Below are 20,462 nucleotides of genomic sequence, written 5' to 3'. Positions count from 1 at the left end.
CCTGCTAAAGTAACAAATGAAAACACATTCAAAAAAAAGTTTTGTCTTTATTTATAAGAAACCAGTATGTTCAGTTTAAAATAACATTTTTTTAAAAAGTCAGTCTTGTAATGTTAGCCCTTTGTTGCAGGGACCACTTTGAACTGATGAGACCTATGGCCCCTTGCTTCCAGCTCCCCACCCCTCCCTAAACCCAAACACGCACATAAAATTTCAGGAGGTTCTGAGACTTCCCTGAATCCATCCCTAAACTTCTTAAAGGTTCTACTGAACCCAGGGTGAGAGAGCCTGATTCAAAGTGTTGTCTGGCTTAGAATCATGATTTTGCCCCATCCTAATGACTTAAAGCATATGTGGCTCATGTATGTCGTTCCCCCTCCCATTAGCCATTTAACGTTAAAGGGACTCCATCTACAAAGGACTCACTTCTTAGAGAATGTTAAGTTCAATATTAGCAGCTGAGAACTTGATAAACATCCAGATGAAAGCTAAAAAATCTAGTTAATAATCCAGAGATTTCAAAAAATATATGTTAGTATAGTCCAAGTATCTGGTAAAGTGAATTTTTCACTTGTCAGCTGAAAGCCAGGAGACAGAAAAACAGATCTATTCCATACAGAACATTTTAAATTTTATTATTAAAAAAAATAATAAAAGGGAGAATATGCATATCCACTAAAGTAGTTTTCCATTAAATAGAAGAGAAATCAAATACCTGGTAATAAAGACTATTTGGTAAAAACAGAATATAAGATCAGTAAAACAACAATAGCGATTTGACTTTGGGTTTTATTTCAACAGGCACACTTCATTCACTGTCTGTAGGAAAAGTAGGGTACGTCTCAATGGGCAACAGTCACAGTTATTAAGAAGTAAACACGCCACGACTTCAGTGTCCTCCTTTATTTCTTTATGTCTTCGGTCTCATCTGGCTCTTTTTCTTGATGTTCTCTTTCCCACCTCATTTCTTTTAACTCTTGTCTGTATTTCCGTTCAATGAACCGCTTCTGATGGGCCATCTGGGGAAAGTTATCTGACACGAGGAGATATATTTTATACTTAATAAAGGACAGCCACTGGTGCAAAGAATGGTGCAAACTAAACATATACACATACAAACACATCTTCATATGGAATATACTCAGCTGGGTTTTGTACGGCAAGGAAAAAAACACACTGCTCATTTCCCCCCTTACTCTTTTAACATTCAGAAAGAAACACGCTGGAAGTCTGGCTCGGCACCCCCGATGCTGGACTGCAATGTATGATGCGACCTTGAGTATAAGCAGCACTGAGGCACACAGCAATGTCAACACAGACATACGGCTAAGGATGACGCCGGGTAGGCATGTTAGCACAGCTCTTAGCAAGAAGTGATTTTCAGGAAGAGAGTAAAGGATATAGCACTAGCACCATGGCGTTGTATATTTTCACAAAGCTCAAACCAAAAACTTCAAACCAATAATGATATTGTCACACCATTATTTACCAAGAATTAAAGTTTCTGAAAATAGCAAAAAAAGACCAGATGGACAAAAGGTGACTACTGCTGATGGTTCTGTTTTTAAAGTTCACCATGAGAAGCCCAAAGCTGCACCAGCAACAGCAACTCAAGTAGAGCACTTGTATTCGGTTAAAGGAAACACATTACTCAGGGGCATAGCCAAAGCCAGTTTTAGTTTGATATTTGACCCTGTGCAACAGTCGAAATCTCGATTAAGATTTTTAAATCTTACAATTCATTTGTGGTCTATAACGAGTGCAGCAATGGAGTGAGAAATCGAGCATGGAATGAGAAATAGTCATTTTACTCTCTTAGTCAACAAACACACCCCTCAAGACCAAACGCCACAAGAGGAGGCAAGCACAAACGAGAGCAACAAGTTATCCGGGCTCACAGGAAAAACCGCACGGCCCTGCCGAGCCGGCAAGGGACTGTTAGATACTACAAGAGGACTACTTTATGTCTAAAAATAGGAAGATTCAGAGATGTGAGAGAACACAGCATGCGTGGGGAAAAGCAATTCTGTTTTTTGTTGAGATTGAAACATAATAATAGTGAATATAAATATATGCTGTATTCCTAAATCCCCCCTTTTATAGGGCATCCGATCCTCACTCCAAATGAGAGAAGGGACAGGGACAGGGTGGTGGGAAAAGCTTCTGAAAGGCAGGTGGTGAATCAGCAAAGATCTTGAATATCTGAGATTCAGGGATTTTAAAAATAATGGCATCTGTATTCTAGAAATAAAATGGTAATAAAATCCTATCCCCCAAATGATATTAAGCTGATTCCTTTTGTACTGTATAAAACACGGGTTCCAAGTATTATAAGTACTTTTAAAGATAAAAATCAAACAAATTTCAAAAAGCTAGCCATGGAGCAAGTTTCTACAAATAAAGCTTACTTCCTCAGTAACTTCTATTGTAAAACTTAATCTACCTTTTTTTAAAAATCCCATTACTCAGATCTAATCACTGAAAAACTTTTAGAATATCCTTACAGCCCTTTTCCTATCAAGTCCAGTTATACTCCACATATACATGCACACTGTAAATGTGCATGTGTATTACACAGACACGCAACATGTAAAAGCATCCTCCCTTACCCTGAGAGTACAGTATAGCATGTTTTAGGGATACACTTTTTTTCACTTATTCTAGGACCAGCATTTTCCCATATCATTAGCCTTTGAAAAAAACAGGGTTGGGCAAAAGTAGGTTTACAGTTATTCTTATGGAAAATAATTCAATAAATAATACAAGAATAAACTCCGTGTTTCACATACTCTCAATTATAAACCTACTTTTGCCCCACCCTGTAATATTTTTTAAAAATATGTCTTTATTGATTTTGGAGAGAGGAAAGGAGAGGGGGAGAGAGAGAGAAACATCAATGATGACAGTCATTGATCGGCTGCCTCCTGCACGCCCCCGACTGGGGATCGAGCCCGCAACCCGGGCATGTGCCCTGACTGGGGATCGAACTGTGACCTCCTGGATCATAGGTTGATGCTCAACAGCTGAGCCACACCACCTGGGCTGTAATTTTTTTTTAAATATGTTTTTATTGATTTTTTTTGAGAGAGAGAGTGATAGAGAAATAGGAACATCGTTGAGAAAGGCATTATCGATCAGCTGCCTCCCGTATGCCCCTACTGGGGATCGGGCCCACACCCTAGCATGCGCTCTGACCAGGAATCGAACCAGGGACCTCTCGGTTTATGGATCCACACTCAACCATTGAGCCACACCGGCTGGGCCCCTGTAATATTTTAATGGCTGCAAAATATTACAACATTTGAGTAAAGGAAGGGTTGGTAAATTATTGCCTGCAGGCCAAATACAGCTTTCTACCAGTTTCGGTAAATAAGATGTTACTGACACAGACACTGCTCACTGCCCACTACCCATGCCTGTGGGCTACAGTGGCAGAGCTGAGTAATGGGACAGAGACTATACGACCTGCAGAGCCTAACTAATTAAAGAAAATGTTTGCCAACCCCTGGGGTATACCATAATTTATTTAAACATTTCTCTACTATTAAACACACAGTTTAATTTATCTATTTCTTTTTTAGCTCTTATAAATCAAGCTGTCACAGTACAATTACTTCCTTAGGTTTGACTCCTGGAAATAAAATCCCTGGATCAAAGGGCATGAACTTCTGCAAGGACCTGACACCGCCGAAGTGCTTCCCAGCCACTGAAACAATTCAGCCCTCCCAGGATGTGTGTGAGGCAGTCTCAGAACAGGCTCTCTCCACTACTGCTTTATCCCTGAAAGCAAACCAAAAACTCTAAATATAACCTTTAATGATCTTATAGTGGAAAATGGAATCTCACTGTTATTTCAATAAGTGATTGTGCGTTTATATATAATAGATGGAAAAGCTCCCCCCCAGTCAGCCGACACTGTCAGTGCAGCTCCCACGCACTGGCACCACCGCCAGCTCCCGCCCACGGCCGCCTCCTCGCTCCTCCCTGCCCCGGAAGCTGCGGGCCGCTGGTTTCCCCCGGCGGCGGCCCTCTGCCCCTCCTGGCGCGTCTCCCTCGGCTGAGAATCTGGGCCCCTGCACTCTCAGCCTCCCACACTGCTCTCTCCCACCTTTAGCAGGTACTTGGAATATAATCGAATTGCCTGGTCATGTTTTGCCCACAGGTTCTGCTGTGCAGCACAATACACCTCCGAAGAAAAACTCCTTGCATTTAACCTTCAATTTACAAAAGACTATGCAGTTCCCTACATGGCCAATTATGTGATTGAAGTTTCTTAACCCATCCATCCTACTCTTGGGAATCTCTCCCACAGAACTAAAAGCACAAATGTATAGACATTTATTGTCGACAGTGATGAAAAACCAGAGACAAAGTGTCCACCAATAATTAAAATAAACTAAGGCACATTCACAGCACAAATTATATATAATGCAGACTGCACAAAATGAGCAAGAAAAGAAAGATTCACAGAAGTATATAAATATCATCCCATTTTCATAAAACAATGGCCAAAAACTAAAAAGAAAAAACCTTTGCATGTATAAGACTTTAGAAATCTACGGAAGGAAATACATCAGGTTGTTCACATGAGTTACCTGGGCTGAGAGAGTGACTCTATGCAAAAAAGGAAAATGAACATCAGAGGCACTCAGGAACCCTTTTATAAAGTTATAAGCCCATTTTACACATATCTCACATTCTACTGCACTCCTTGTGAAGACTAATTATGGAGAAAAGAAGATCACACTTCATCAGTACTTACCATTTTTCTATTTTCCCATTTTCCTTCCATAAAACACTCATTACATTATGAACATATAATTATAGAAAAAGAGACAGGCTTACATTTTTCAAGTGCATCCATTGCTGCTCCCATTTCCGCTTGCTGAATACTGTTAAATAAAACATAGGTAAGGTACACTTTAATTTAAAGACCTTTTTCAAAAACAAATGGTGTGGCTACAAATTATTCAGGCTGATTTTCATGTTTGGTACATAAACCTTTATCCGATTACTTCCACTGTCACGTACTGAATTGCGCAGATAGGAATATACGCAAGGGCATGCAGAAATGTCATTTATTTGCACAAAGCCTGTTTAAGTTATTCGTTCCACACTTTTAATACTGCAATGAAATGCCTTCCATTTATATTACGTTTGAAGTATTTCCTACTTAAATCTGAACATCCTCAGTGTAAAGCTTAAAGATGCAAAGAGTAAAAATTATATGTATAGACAGACTTCTAATCATTTCTCAGTTTAACACATAGATTAGAGGGTTCAAAGAAAGGTGAAAACATACATAATTATTTTCACCTGAAGGTGTTAGCATTTCCACAAAGCTCTGGTAGCACCAAGAGATCAAATGTCTAATGACTATCACACAGGATGCTTCTTAAAATGCTTCCAGCAATGTCGGGTTCTGTGCTGGGCAACTACAACAGGACAGCCTTTACCTGTGTACCAGGTGATGTGGTTTTCTCAAGGTAGCCAAAGCCCCGTAGCCAATGGCATCCCCACCGTGCAAGGCAAACGGTCAAGTTTGGGGCTGGGCTTGGTGGGGACATTAATCGTTGGGGTTCACTCTATCACCTTCTAACGGTCTATACTCTAATTTAAAAGAGACAGACTGCACAGATGGAAAACGCCAAGTAAGGACTTCGCAGGTACACAGGACGTTCACGTGAAGAAGGCAGAAGCATCTTCTCCTACCTTGGTCCTTTCCCACAGCCTATTCTTTCTCCCTTGAAGTAAACAGCCACGGTGTAGGTTCTAGCATGCGATGGCCCCACCGTCTGCAGAGTCCTGAAAGGGAAAGGGAGGAAGATTAATTCTGGGAAAGTGTCATTTAACTGTTGTTGCTAATATGGAACTACAAGAAAAACATGTAGTTACTGCTTAGGCAGAGGAAGGAAAAATAATAGGAAAATTAAAGGAGTAAGTTTTTATTTGCTAAGCCTGACAAATATAGAGAGCTTTTGATATAGGAAAATTTAAAAATTCTAACACTGGATTTATATACATCTTTTCCCCAAAGTATAAATAGTATAAGTTATAAATAGTATCTGAAGGCTAACAGTGAACTGTAAAATATTTTTAAGCAATTCTGAAGTCTGCATATTCCAAGTATCATAAAATGAACAAACTTTTATCAGTGAAAAGTGAACCATTTCAGTCTGTTCATTGTTTTTCAGTGCTTATCACAGCTAAAAACAATAAATACCTGGGCAATACACCTCAAGCCATGTCTGAATGGCTTCACATCCTTTATGGGTTCTTTCTGATGCCTGTCATCCTGAGAGATCAGAAAATCTATTTAATTTCTGAAACATCTGAGATCATTTCAAAGGTATGCTATAATGCCGAGCACACAAGGCAGCTGCCAAAAAACAAAACTCTGGGTACTCTGGATTTCAATGGCATGGTGCAGATCTCAGATGTGGGGAAACTGATAACTTTGTGGAAAAGGGAAATTAAAAGTAGCCAACAGAAGATAATGGAATGAGCCCATTAATCTTGAAAAAGCTATGTAAACCACCCCTTCGTCTCGATGAAGAACATGCTCATGGCGTGCTTTCATTGGGCATCTATGAGAAGGGAGCAGTCGTTTCCTCAGGTTCACATTCTCCACGGGATGACAGCACACGGTGGCTCCTGTGCGCAGCACTTCTTAGAGTAATCATGCCTGCTTCGGCACGTTTATCATCTTTGTTTTATTTCCTGAACCTTAATTATCACTTTGATAAGGAAGTACTCCGAGCCTTTCATGTAATACAGTTGGGATATTCATTACGCTTATTAGGCACATATTAAAGCACTATTTCTAAATACTGGGAGTTTACTTCTTGATAAAGGAAACATTGTTTAGTGGTGACAACTTCTTGGGACAATTTATAGTAGCTTGCTGTGGGGTGACATGAATTTCTCTCGGCCTATTTTTCTTTTAGCAAGAAAGCCTATATCATGTTGTGACAATTAAATAAAAACATATAAAAGGATTTAAAACTCCCAGCTGCCGCTTGGTGTTTTTCCTCTAGTATCCTGCCGTTGGACAAAGTCCACAGGAGGGGGCTTCTACTCCATATGGAATAGCTCACACCAATGTGTGTGCCCGCAACCCTGTGTGTACAGGCAAGGGGCAAACCGGTAGAGACTGGTTTTTTAAACATCCTCAAAACGCACATCCAGGTAATGCCTTGGAAGGACATCCTCCTATTTGGGTAATTGTGCCTTTCTGTAATTCCTCTTTGAAGCCATCTCTGAATCAGGATAATTACTAGACTTCCAAGTCAAACCTGCTGTTTTCCATCGAAGCCCATGCTATGTGTTTGGTGACCTGCAGTCCTTTAGAACTTCTGGATATCACTCAGAGAATAAAGATTTGTCACTAAAGATATTCTAAGTAGCCGGCAGCTTTTGCTACATGTTCTGAGAAGAAAAGTTCCAAATATTTGAATAACGCAGCAGCAGTGAGGAATTGCCCAGTTCTTACAGTGACCGATCTGAGAGCACATCTGTCAGGCCACAGGGAGAGGCTGAGGGGGGCGCAAGGAGGTAGAGGGACACCCAAGTCCTGTCACAAATTAAGCAGACACATATTCTAATCCAGACGCACAGCAGAAGTTACAGGAAATAAGACGACAAATATAAAAATGCTTATAACAACTACTGCATCTGAATTGTTCTTATCTCAGTCTCCTAAAGTTAGTATGTCTTCCTCATAGGGAGGAATTTAAACAGCATTTTAGAGATGGGAAAAAGCTTAGATAATCAAATGTGAACCACTTACTTGGAGCTGTAAGACTGAAAGGTCCACAGTTTCAGTGTTGGGCCTACTCAGAGTTGAGAGATCTCAATCCAGGGCCTCGTTCACCATCACACACAGGGACGAGTTTTCCCTCCAGGCAACCAGAGCGTCAGCTCTAAACTCAGCGAATCTGATGGGCTGTGGGGTGCGAATACTCACTTGTACAGAGGAATGTCTGGCTCTTTTCCTTCCGTCCTAAGTGTCAAGCAACACTGCTGAAGCTGGGATTTGGGGTCATTCCAATCTTGATTCAAAATGAACTCCTGTAGCAAGTCCCCAAAAAGCATTTAGTAACGGGTTCTGAGATCACCACGCATAAAGCATACAACCAATTTAAATTTTATGTGAGCTTACTTTTAATCGTGGAAAGAAACAAACATTCATGAAAGTATGAACATATTCCAAATCCTTGTCGATGTACAGTGCTGCAATAAATGCTGAAAAAGAGAACATTTAAAAATCAACAACAATGCATGGCCATTTACCAGAAAGAGCAAGAGGCCGCCGGTTAAAAAACGTTTTATAAGGTTTTTGGCTTCCAGGCCCTCTTTATTTTTTAGGATTAACTATTTCATCTTACTCTTTACCACTAATATTAGAAGCAACAATACAGATGTGTGACTAAGATGCAAAGTTATAGAAACAAAGACCAAGTTACCTTTGGCTGAGGACTAAATAATGTTAGTTAAAAGGAGAGACTAAATGCTACTGTATGGCAGGGGAAGAATGCTATCTGGAACACAACCATGCTACCATCAAATCGATCAAAATAAAACTTGAAGATCAGATATGATACCAGAATAAGCACAACCTTGGGGCCTGCCATTCTCAACACCAATCTTGAAGAGGTCACCCATTTTCAAGGGTCTGTTATATTTTAGGAACAGAAATGAGACAATTCATAGATCCAATCTGCCCAAACACAGGAAAATGTAATACTGGGCTTAACGACTATAACAATATATCTAACTTTCCATTAATAAATGGTGACAACTTCATTAAAAGGTACCTTAACCAAGTAAACAATTGGCAAGTTTTTAAAAGAAGAAATAAAAATAGCTTTCATTGAGCTTAAAAAAAGCCATTGAGAATGATCACTAAACTTAATTTTTTAATGATTTTAATTTTTAAGTTACTTTTCTTTCATTGAAAAAGGTTTTTTAGATTCCTTAGATTGCCTTTGCACTTTGTAAAAGAGCAGCTTTTGAATGGTAGACTTTAATATCTGTATGTAATTCCAATTGTCAAAAATAGCCTAACATTAAAAAGTTCCAAAGTCCGGTGTATGGCCCGCTTATTTTTAAGTTGTAACAGAAACAATGAATTATGTGTATAATCCTTTAGTTAGCTATAATAGGATTATTCATCATGCTAACAGACCATATCAGAAAGTGTAAAAGATAACATTTGTCCAGAGAGCTTTGAGCTCATTCATAACAATGGTTAATAGCTTTAGTATTTAGTGAGTAAATTATCCTTCTTTCTTCTACGCCCCTTTATAAAGGCTTCTGGGTGGCAAAACAGAAGCTCTGATTCACTGTTACCCATCTTCATGTTCCGTTAGTGTTTCACACGGGGACGTGATGGCTGAGCACTGGACAGAGGGGCGTGGAGGGGGTGGAGGTGGCACCAATGAACACACATTAAACATATAATTCATTATGCACACGTGTTAATTACAAATTATCCTCCTTCAAATGAGCTTTGGAGGAAAGCTTAAATAAAATTAAAATAGGAGAGGTTTCAGAACACAATAATAATGAGAAAAGGAAGGATAGATGCTGGGCCTCCTGATTTACACTCTGAATTTGCAGGTTAAGAGAAAAGCTTCGCACTGTGGGACTCACATTCCAAAAGGTCTGCCAGCGTCTTGGTCCTGAGGGCCACGGGCCGCTTGGTCTTGTCGTTGGTGATGGCGTATTCCTGCATACCCAGCTCCTCCGCCACCTTGGCCTGAGTCCTGTTGTTCACCAAAGAGCTTCGCAGCAACTGGCCAAAGGAATGGGGGTACATTCGGAAACCATTTCACTTTTGGTGTCTCCCTTGTTCCTGGTGTTGGGACCAAGCAGCCTGAGACCATTTCACTGACAGGGACACTGGGGGAAGAGATCACTCACATCCTCAAATACCCCCACTCAGGCAGCCGTGACAAACTCCATACGCTTCGAGCTTCTCCTTAATAATTTACTCTGCTCCTGGATTTTACCTAACTGACATTTAAATAGTTCAATTAGTTGTTTAGCTGCAGCGACCAGTGTTGTAGGGGATGCTGTACTATTTTAAAGGTCAGAGCTCCCATTAAGTTTAATGCTATTAAAAGAAGGAGCATTAAAAATTTTTTAAATCCACTTTGCTGAAGTATAATTTACATTCAATAAAATGGGCCACTTAAGAACAGTTAGATGAGTTCTGACAATCTTCTATGTTTCCATCACCCCAAACAAGCTCCCTGTGGCCCTTTGCAATCAGCTAATACAATCCACCTCCCACCCAGCCACTCAGCCTGTTTTCTGGCGCAGCATATTAGTTTTTAAAGAGCATTTTTAAAAGTCTAAAGTAAGCTTCAAGTTTCACGGCACTGATGCTAATTTTGATAGTACAGTATTTAAGGAAGTGATGTTTTAGTATTATTTAAAATACTTAGGTTATTTACTACATTTTAACTTTTATTACTTTAAAGATTTCTACTCCATATCCTGAGTTACAGTTTTTCAACAGAGACCCCTTCTCTCTAATCGAAGGAAAATATAATTTTCATATTTCAACTTCAGGAATTCAAAACAAAAATTTCTACTAGGAACTGCAGTCAGCTAAGTGTCCTCCAAGAACTATCCAAGTAGCAACACTAAGCAGTGTGTGAAAATTACACAACCAACCCATAAAAGAGGTGCCCATAAAACACGCTTGGTTTAGGAATCCTAACACTCACTAACCACTCATACTAGGGGAACAGGGGAGGAAGGTGCACGGCGGGAGGGGTAGATACAAAGATGAGAACTCACCAAACAAAAGCCAAACACAAGTGTCCCCAATCTCTAAGATTTGGGAGAAGAGTATACCAACAACTAGGACTTTTCTTACAACAGACATAACAAATTCTTCTACTATTACAATTCCTCACTGTTAAGGAACATCCCCGATGCCAGGACCAAGGAGCGGGAAGCAACTTCGAGCGGGGCTGGTTTTACATCACACCCCTGCCGCTCCACACCGCACTTTATTAGATGCAAGTTTTATGCTCTGTGGCTCCACCGTGTCAACTAAGCTTATGAAAATCAAGATTTATTCTCAATGCTTGAGATTGCATCCTTGACAATAGATAAATAAGAAACAATATGTTCTTAATTTATCTGACAATGATTCATGAAGCAGAATTACAACTTGATCTTCATAAGCCAGGCTTGCTGTCGAGTTACAGACAATTATTCTTTCTGTCTCTGCTCCCTTCTTCCTATTTCCTCCAACTCTATCTTTTCTTTAATATAGTGTTTCATTAAAATTAATATCCACAGAGAAGCTCAAAATTAAAAAGGCCTAGTATATAGCATTAACGGGAGACCTGACCAATAGGGAGTCCACCAGCCTAATATCTTATAATTATAAAATAATTGAGCCTGGCCGGGCATGGCTCAGCGGTTGAGCATCGACCTAGGATCTAGGCGATCGGGGTTCAATTCCTGGTCAGGGCACATGCCCAGGTTGTGGGCTCGATCAATGACTGTTTCATCATTGATGTCTCTCTCTCTCTCTCTCTCCCCCCCCCCCTTTCCTCTCTCTGAAATATATCTTTTAAATAAAGATATATTTAAAAAACAACAAAAACCGAGCTGGAAGGGAGACAGCTTTTTTGGTTTGGATTTCTAATGGGAGGGGCAGGGTTCCCCAAGACAAGGCCATGGGGGAACAGGGGAGCTGTTTTGAGAATATGGCTATGCTGGGTTCTCTCTCAATATTTGCTTTGGTGAGAGGAGAAAATCCTAATTTAGGCTGCATATATGGAGACTTCAAGCCTCAGAATCAACAAGCCTGATGTACTCAGGAGCACACATGAGCCACAGCACATCACTGGTCACCAGGCCCCAGGGCCACCTGCCCAAGTAAGGGCTCCACTCAGTGCTGGGCAGTAATGCTGCCTGAGGGGGAAGGAAAAAAGCAGTGAAGATGGAAACAGAAATGCTCCTGTTGTACTTGAAATATGCCCTGATGGGTCGTAAAGCAGCATGACGGCCAGCAGAAAGTGAGGTCTTCAAGTTCTTGCCAAAACTCAGAGCCTGAACCCAAAGTCAGTGGGAAAAAAAGAGGCTAAAAATCACCTGTATTTTTAGAGACAGTGCAAATGTAGGAGATGAGTTGAAAAGAGGTTCTTTACGTAAACAAAAAAGCCCGAATGACAGTTCTTTAAATGACAGCTTCCATCCTTGGCCTTGGCTGAATGAACCTTCGGAATGAACCGTGCTGTCTGCCAACCCCTGGGATCAACGGGACCACAAGGAGGAAAGAGGCCACCGGAGGTCACGGCAGGTCAGTGCACAGCAGTGGAGCCCCAGGCTGTGCGAGGCCCGGGGCTGAGAGCTGAAGATCACAGGATAATCGGCAACCACTGCTGCCCCCTGGGGGCTGCTGGCCTCCGAAGGAATCAGCACACTGGGGAAGCTGTGGTGACAGCACAGGCCGCAGGGCCGGGTGCTCGCCTCCACCCCAGCCTTCCAAAGGCCCCTGGGGGACCTGACCCGTGAACAAAGGTCTCAGAGGCTCAGTGCCCCAGCTCTGATATCAGAATCATTAGGCACTTTTGAGATGTGGTGCTCAGGCCTCTTCCAAGAACCAAGGAATTAGAATTTCTGGGGATGTAACTTGGACATAGGCATTTTTAAAAATTTCATATAGCTGGATTCTGATTAATATCGAATCGGAACTGAAAAAGAATGGGTCTGCCAGTGGGAGGAGGGTGGGTGCTATGGTCTGAATGTTTGTGTCCCCACAAAATGCATATGTTGAAAACCCAAAGTCTAAGGATGATGATGGTATCAGGACATGGAGCCTTTGGGAGGTGACTGTCATGAGGGTACAGCCCTCATGAATGGGATTAGTGCCCTTATAAAACAAGCCCCAGAGAGATCTCTAGCCCCTACCACCATATAGGGTACAATGAAAATTCTGCATTCGGAAGAGGGCCCTCACCTGACCATGCTGGCACTGTGACCTTGAACTTCCAGCCTCCAGAACTGTGAGCAATAAACTGCTGTGGTATTTTGCTGCAGCAGCCTGAATGGACTGAGACAGTGGGAAAAGGTTTTCCAGGAAGAGGGAACAGCTCTGGTGAAAGCAGGGGGCCAGGACACAGCAAGGTGATTACTCGATGGAAGAGGAAGAGAACCCAGAGCCAAGTGGAGGGAGCTGGTGCAGGTAGGGCTGGCAAGCCTCTGGGCAGAGAGTCTTGCAGCTGATGTAAAGAAATCTGTACTTTCCTGCAGAAGGGAGGGCGGAATCCCAAAAAGTGTCAAAAGGGAGCAGTGGCAAAGAAACTTTTTCATTTCAGAGAGGTCGTTCTGGTGGATGAATCTGAATGGAGCAAGACATGAGGTTGGAAAGCCTGCAGATGTTGATGCTATAAATATATGCTTCTTATTTTTTAGTAGAAGTCCAGAAAACAAACATTAAGCACCCAAATGGGCATGAGATAGTTATTAGACTATTTTGCAAACATTGGCTCATGATCATGATAGGTATGTAGTAAAAAGCAAAACATTCGGCGCCAAGCTGCCTGGGTTCAAACTGTGGCCCTACCGCTTCGTGGCTAAGTGACCCTGTATAAGTTAGTCAGTCTCTCTAAGGCTCAGTTTCCATATCTATAAAATGGGGAAAGTAGCACCTGCCACACAGGGTGGTGGTGAGAACTGGAGAGAATGAACATACATCCAAGTACAATGACCAGCACGTAATGAACACACAAGCACTGTTCGCTGCCATTCTTACTCACAGTAGCACCATCGTTAGCTAAGATATACTTCCTTTTTGGTTACAGGAACAGGATTACAGAAAGCTCTAGGAATTCCTCTGAATTCATCTCCAATGAAGAATGTTCCAAATACCTGTCCACTCGCTGTCTTCAAATCTCTCCATTTCACCGAATGCTAGGCTGCCTTTCTTTTTAAACACTTCCCCTCCAAAAACAATTCCACTTAAAATCACCAGAACCAGTAAAGCAAGCTGTAGTTTGGGCTCTCTGTTAAGCTGAGAAAAAAGCTGCTTGAGTTCCTGATGCCATGGCAGGGACCCACATAAATATCACAAATCTCAACTCTGTTTTCGAGAATTCAGTATGTTTTCTATTATCTCAGCACAGCAGTCTTTTATAATTAGTTTAAACTTAAACTTTAATGAGGAAAAGGTTTATTGGTTTAAAACAAATAAGAAAAACATATTGGCATTCTTCCTTCAATCACTCTCTCCATCCTTGATGCTAAAGAGGAACCCGCAGCTGTGGGACATGAGCTACCAGAGGGCCACCTAGTGTGAATTAAGTAGACTGTGATTATTATTTGGAGGACTTTAATATAAGAGCATGGGGTGAGCGCAGAATATATTATTAGAAGTGACAGTGATGTGCCACACAGGTCTATTATACCAAGAGTGTAGCCAGATGGTCTCCATTTCCCGGGATAACTAAAGAAAAGGTAAACACAAATGCTAGCAGGCAGGATGCAAAAGCCAAATTATACCAGTGACAGCAACTTGTACCCAGGAGGCTGTGGAACCCATCCTCTCAAGGAGATCTTGTGCATAAGACACCATTTGTCTGAATGATTTATGCTTAGTGCCGTCTGGAGGTGGCAAGAAGAGATTAGATCGCTGGTTTTCAAACTTTTTATTTGTAATCCTTTTTTTCTCATTTTCCCAAATCATCCCACTAAAAAGAAAAATGCCTGCAGGTTCACCCTGCTGGTGCGTGCCGCCACTGGGCACAGTCCCTTGCACACGGTAAAGCATGGGCTCAGCAACTACTTTTAGCTCAGTAGCTTGTAGGAAAGGCTAAGGGAAAAACGAAAGAACTAAAACTTGAAAAGTTAAAACTTGAAAATGTGGCAAGAGAGGCATTCTGGTCAGAGTAAATGCTCTTTGCGACCCTCTTACTACCTACCCTGATGCTACTGGGTAGGTTCTACCCCAAAAACAAAAACTTCAGTCTGTGAAATAGAACCTCTTCCTTCCACATTCCAATTCCAACTCGGTCATCCGAGAGCAATTAAGCAAGCCCGACATTCCTTCCCAAGGAGGCCTTTTTGAATGTTCAACTTGTAAAACACTATGTTTTCCCCGTCAGCATTTAAACCTGACAGCCATGATTTCATTTGCTCAACTGTCCGTATTTACGTAAAAACCAGTGCAAGGAAAGGGCTCAAAGCACACTGATGCCTCTCAACGTGAATTCCTGTGGCTGTGTGTTCTTTACTCGCAATAAAGAATAATTTCCATCGCCCTCCAACAAATTCAACTTAACAAGCAATCCCCACAATCTGTAAATTGACTTAATCTTTAGACATTCATAATAAGTTTTCAGCTTCCTTCCTGAAACGTGAGACAACGGCCACCTCCCTCCAGTGCCACTTCCTCTTCCTTCTCGGTGTGACCGAGTCGCCTGCAGTACTCCCATTCATTTACGTATTTATCAAATATGTGTAGGGAGCCGACCATAGGCCAGGCACTGCTGGGCATGCAGTAATAAATAAGAATGTGCTCTCCCAGAACCTGTAGGGTAGTGGGACAGGCAAGCTGCAATAGGTGCCAGGAAGGAAGAGTACATAGGATTTTGACTGGGGGCCACCAGGGAAAGCATCCCCCGCGTCCAGAAGTCACGTTAGAACTAATGTCTGACGGAAGGCAGGAGAGACCAGCAACTGAAGCGAGGGCTGGAAGCAGAGTGGAAAGAATACGTGACACGAGGCCGCAGGTAGGCAGGCCAGGCCGCCCAGGGCCTTGCCCGCTCTTTAGTCATGATCCAGAGAACGACTGAGGAGCATCAGGCTGGGATGCCGCAACCCCTCCTTCCCACAGATATGCCAGAAACTCTGCAAGGACCCAAGGAACCAAGAACGAAGAACAGACAAAAGCCCTTGCCCTCCATGGAGTTCACACTCTAATGAGAGAAGACAGACAGTAAACATTTACTTGCTTATATTTTAAATATATAAACATTTACTTGTTCGTATATTTTACTATATATAGTACTGAGAACAAAATGGAGATGAGGCTCCAGATAAGGGGGGCTAGGGACAAGGGGCAGAGGTTACTAGTCAAGCAGGGTAGGTTAAAGAAGGTCTCATGACAAGATGACATTGAACAGAGGCCTGAAGGAGGGCAGGGATCTGGCTATAGCATGTGCAAAGGCCCCAAGGCAAAGGGTTGCTGAGCATCCTGGGGAATCACACAGAGGCCAATGTGAAGAGTCCGGCAGACAAGGTCAGAGAAAGCAGCGAGAAGGCAGGTCATATGGGGTCTTGTAGGTAAGACCATTGTCCTCGACCCTTGAGATGGGAAATCTTTGGAAGGTTGTACACAGAGAAAGGTTGTAATCTGACTTCTTTTAAAAAACAATTTCTCTAGATGATGTGCTGAACAAAGACTGAGGAGTGAGCGGGGGAAGGTGTATAAGGGGGTGAGGGGGAATGACCAGTTGGAAGGCTATGGCTGTAATTCAGAGGAAAGATAACAGAGGAGCTGGTGAATAGTAGTCACACTACAGGCAAACTTTTAAGGTAAAACCAAGGTTTTTAGCCTGAGCAATTAGAAGAATATAACGATCCTCAATGATACAGAGAACACCTAGAGAAAAGCAGGTTTGGGAGTAAAAATCAGTTTTGTTTTGGACATGTTAGGTTTGAGATGCCTAATAGAAATCCAACTAGGGGTTCCAGTATATCTGTTTATCTAGATACTCGAGTATATCTATAGGTTATAAATACATATACATATATGAGTCTGGAGTTAGTGATAGAAGGAAAGGCTAAAGACATAAATTAGGAAGCAGTGTCTAGATGTAATCAAAGCCACAAGACCACTCCTGCAAGGAAGGAGGTCGGTAGAGAGGAGAAGAGGTCTGAGAACTGGGACGCTCCAATATGAAGAGGCTGGAAGACGAAGAGGAACCACCAACTGGGCTGAAGATGAATGGCCTTCATCTGCTGTGAAGAACTCACTTGCTGCAGCATGTAAAGCAGACTGGATGAGAGTGAGACTTCCTGCAGGAAAACAAGGGTAAGAAGTTGCAACACTGTCCAACAGCTGGAGACCTGGGCCTGCTGACGGGTTTCTGCTGAGACAATGTCCATCATGGGAGAGTACAAAAATGCCCACAAGAATGGCAACAGCCAGCTTTCAAATAGCAGCCCACATCTCGGGAAAATCTGGGCATGCTGCTTTGCCAGTGCTCTGTACAAACTCAACCTTTAGATTCCTATCCTTTGCAATTTCATAAATGCCACCTTTTTTACCTGGGTCTCTTGTCAATTACATTCATGTAACATTTTGGCATCTATACAGAAACTAGTACAGCAATCCAGGTGACAGAAGTTGACAGAGAGGATCTGGGTGGTTACTCAAGGGGTAATATTGTCAGGATCTGTGAATGATCTAGAATATAGGGAAGGGGGGTAGAGGGAAGAATCAAAGATGATGCCTAGGTTTCTGGCCTGCAACACTGGATGGGTGATGTTGCCATTCAATTACCCAGGGAACAATGGAAGAGGGCCCAGGTGGGAGAAGATGGTAAGTTCAGTCCTGAAAATGTAGAGATGCTGAGAAGGCAGCTGGGACTGAAGCCCAGAAAAGAAATGGACTGAAGAGATCCGTTTGGAAATCATCTGCCTACGGAGTGAAACTGATGATATACACAGAAAAGGCTACCTAGGAAGAAGAGAAAATGGCCTGGGAGTGAGCCTTTTAGATACTGCAATATTCATCAGCTATAGAGGGTAAAATGAGCCTGCCAAGGAGGCTAAGAAAGAATAGCTAAAGAGGCGAGAGGAAAACCAAGAAAGTGCAGCAAGAGGGAAGCCAAAGCAAGACAGTGTTTCCAGAAGGAGAAAGGAAGCAACCACTGTCACCAATGAGAGTTATTATCTTTTGAAATATGTACTTAACTGATGATAGATCATCTCTGTTTGCCAGCAGATCTGTTGGACCTATTGATTTTTACCAAAGCCATTTGTGAATATAGTTAATAAAAACCATCATATAATAATTTTGTCATTTGTTAACACCTTTCTAATAAGTTATCCAAAAATTATCTTAATTTTAAGACAGCAAGGCTGATAAATGCATTGTGGATAAAACTACAGTTATGACATTGAAATGATTTTGGAAAGAACATAAAACTGGAGTTTCTGTCGTAGTCCTGGTTTTACCTTTACCTAGACCTTGGACAGAACTTTCTGAGTTTTGGTTTCAATGCTGGGGGCTGGGAGCGGGTATGCAGTAACTAACATGGGGAGCAGTAAACTGGCTGATCTATAACATCCCACCTCCACAAAATCCTAGAGTGCATAATTTTGTGGGAATACAGGGGTAAATATGTGTACTTAAGTCACACATTTTCAACAGTGGCCTCTATATGGCCATAAAATGAATTACTACTTCAAGCCATTTGGTTAGGTTTGGCCATTTCTCAAACCAACCAGATATTCTGACAGCTATGAAGCCTATTCCCTAAGGGAAGATGCTGAACAGGCATTTACTGATTCCCTAACATAGAACAAGATTCTATACACTAGTTTATTTCTCATATATGCTTATATGTTCTTAAGAATTTAATACCAATTCAAGGAGAAAACACTTTCTTTTCCACCCAAAAGCAGTTAACTTTGGTAATCAAACTGTTAATTTTAAATTAAATTTAAAATAACAGTACTGCTGATTTCCCATATAATGATACATGGGGTATGGTAGAAGCACAATAATAAATATTCATTGAGTGAGTGAGCGAGTGAGTGAGTGAAAGGACTGTATTTTGTTGGGCTTAGAAATTCTGCTGAAAAATCACATTTAAACATAGCCAGATAACCATATTCTCCCTAATTCTAACATTTGTGTCTCATATAAACTATTTCCAGGGTTCATGGCTGCAGAGATAAGATCCAATTCTATTCAAAACAAAACATGCATAAAATCTGTAGAAATGCAAAGTACAAAAGACTTATTATTTGCTTCAAGCATAATAAAACAGAAGGTGTGCACTAACAAACTATATTATAGTGTACTACTACAGCAGTCCTTTTTCCAAAGGGATACTTGCCAAGATCCCCAGTGGATGCCTTAAACTGCAAAAATACCAAAACCTATATACACTATGTTTTCCTATACAAAGTTGGATTCATAAATTAGGCACAATAAGAAATTAACAACGACTAAGAATAAAATAGAAAAATTATAACAATATACTGTAATAAGAATTATACGAATGTGTTCTCTCTCTCAAACTATCTTATTGTACGGCACTCACCTTCCCCCTTAACGGAAGCACTTTATGGCTTCTCTTTGGCACATCCAAATTAGCACTAGTCTTGTGCTCTGGGGCCATTATTTAGTACAATAATGGTAACTTGAACACAAGCACTGTGATACCGTGACAGTCAATCTACTAAGAGACTAACAGACAGGTAGCATACACAGCAGGAATACCCTAGATAAAGGGATGATTCACATCCCAGGCAGGAGTGGAACAGCACAAGATTTCATCACACTACTCAGAACTGTGTGCCATTTAAAACTTATGAATTGTTTATTGGAATTTTCCATTTAATATTTTCAGACCATGGTTGATCACAGGTAACAGAAACTGCAGAAAGCAAAACCACATTTAAGATGGGACTACTGTGTTTTTCTTTTGCCCAAGAAAGTATTTGCTTTCTCAAGCCCAGTTCTAAAGGGACCACTCCAAAGTTATTCCTTGTGCCTTGAGGATCATCATGACAGCTTCCAGATATGTTTTGTTCACCATTCCAGTTATATTATCGATCAGTTTCACAGAGTAAAAGTACACAGCAAATAAAAAAGTTCAATAAAACTTTATAAAAAGTGAGAGGAATGGGGCTGTTTCACTTTGTCCATAAATCAAATCTTGTCTCTATAAGTCCCTTTCAACTCCACCATAGTCTAGCAAACTATTGAGTCCTTACTCCCTCTGTCTTCTGATTTTTCATACTGTGCACTGGTGTCGGCAGTCTCAATGTGTGGAATGTCTGTGCACAGAAATTTCTTCTCACTAACATCCAATGGCCAAACACTACCCATCTTTAAAGGCTCAAACATCATCATATCTATGAAGCTTTCTTAGAATTCCACACCCAAAAGAAACCTTATCTTTTCCTAACCAACACAAGTGAGCAGTTTACCTATGCCTCTTTATAACATTTAAGATGGTTCTCCCTTGTATTTATATTACTTATTTACACTTTTTATAGTGTGCAGGTGTGTGTACACACATATACATGATAGATAGATGATAGATAGATAGATAGATAGATGATAGATAGATAGATAGATAGATAGATAGATAGATAGATAGATAGATAGATAGATAGATAGATAGACAGATGATAGAATTTGCAGTTATTTACTTACATTTTTAACTTCTAGTAATTTTAAACTCCTTATGGAT

The 20,462-nt window shown here is 41.2% G+C and overlaps 1 protein-coding gene across 6 annotated transcripts in view; it reads right to left on the bottom strand.

The window, feature by feature from the left end:
- Positions 1–609: 609 nt before the first annotated feature.
- The window catches only part of DROSHA (drosha ribonuclease III), a 102,703-nt gene continuing 82,850 nt past the window's right edge, over positions 610–20,462 (bottom strand). For all 6 annotated transcript variants that reach the window (XM_087815326.1, XM_087815325.1, XM_087815328.1 and 3 more), the window contains 6 exons: positions 9,655–9,796; positions 8,162–8,244; positions 7,967–8,070; positions 5,713–5,805; positions 4,846–4,892; positions 610–1,033 (listed from right to left, as the gene is read on the bottom strand). In XM_087815326.1, the coding sequence (XP_087671452.1) occupies positions 903–1,033; positions 4,846–4,892; positions 5,713–5,805; positions 7,967–8,070; positions 8,162–8,244; positions 9,655–9,796 (600 nt within the window). In that variant the 3' untranslated portion in view covers positions 610–902. The remainder of the gene's footprint in view (positions 1,034–4,845; positions 4,893–5,712; positions 5,806–7,966; positions 8,071–8,161; positions 8,245–9,654; positions 9,797–20,462) is intronic.

This window comes from Miniopterus natalensis, chromosome 3 (assembly GCF_054644295.1).
Source record: "Miniopterus natalensis isolate mMinNat1 chromosome 3, mMinNat1.hap1, whole genome shotgun sequence".
Lineage (NCBI taxonomy): Eukaryota > Metazoa > Chordata > Mammalia > Chiroptera > Miniopteridae > Miniopterus > Miniopterus natalensis.
The sequence above is the reverse complement of the archived record's forward strand: the minus strand, read 5'-3'. Positions and strand labels throughout refer to the sequence as shown.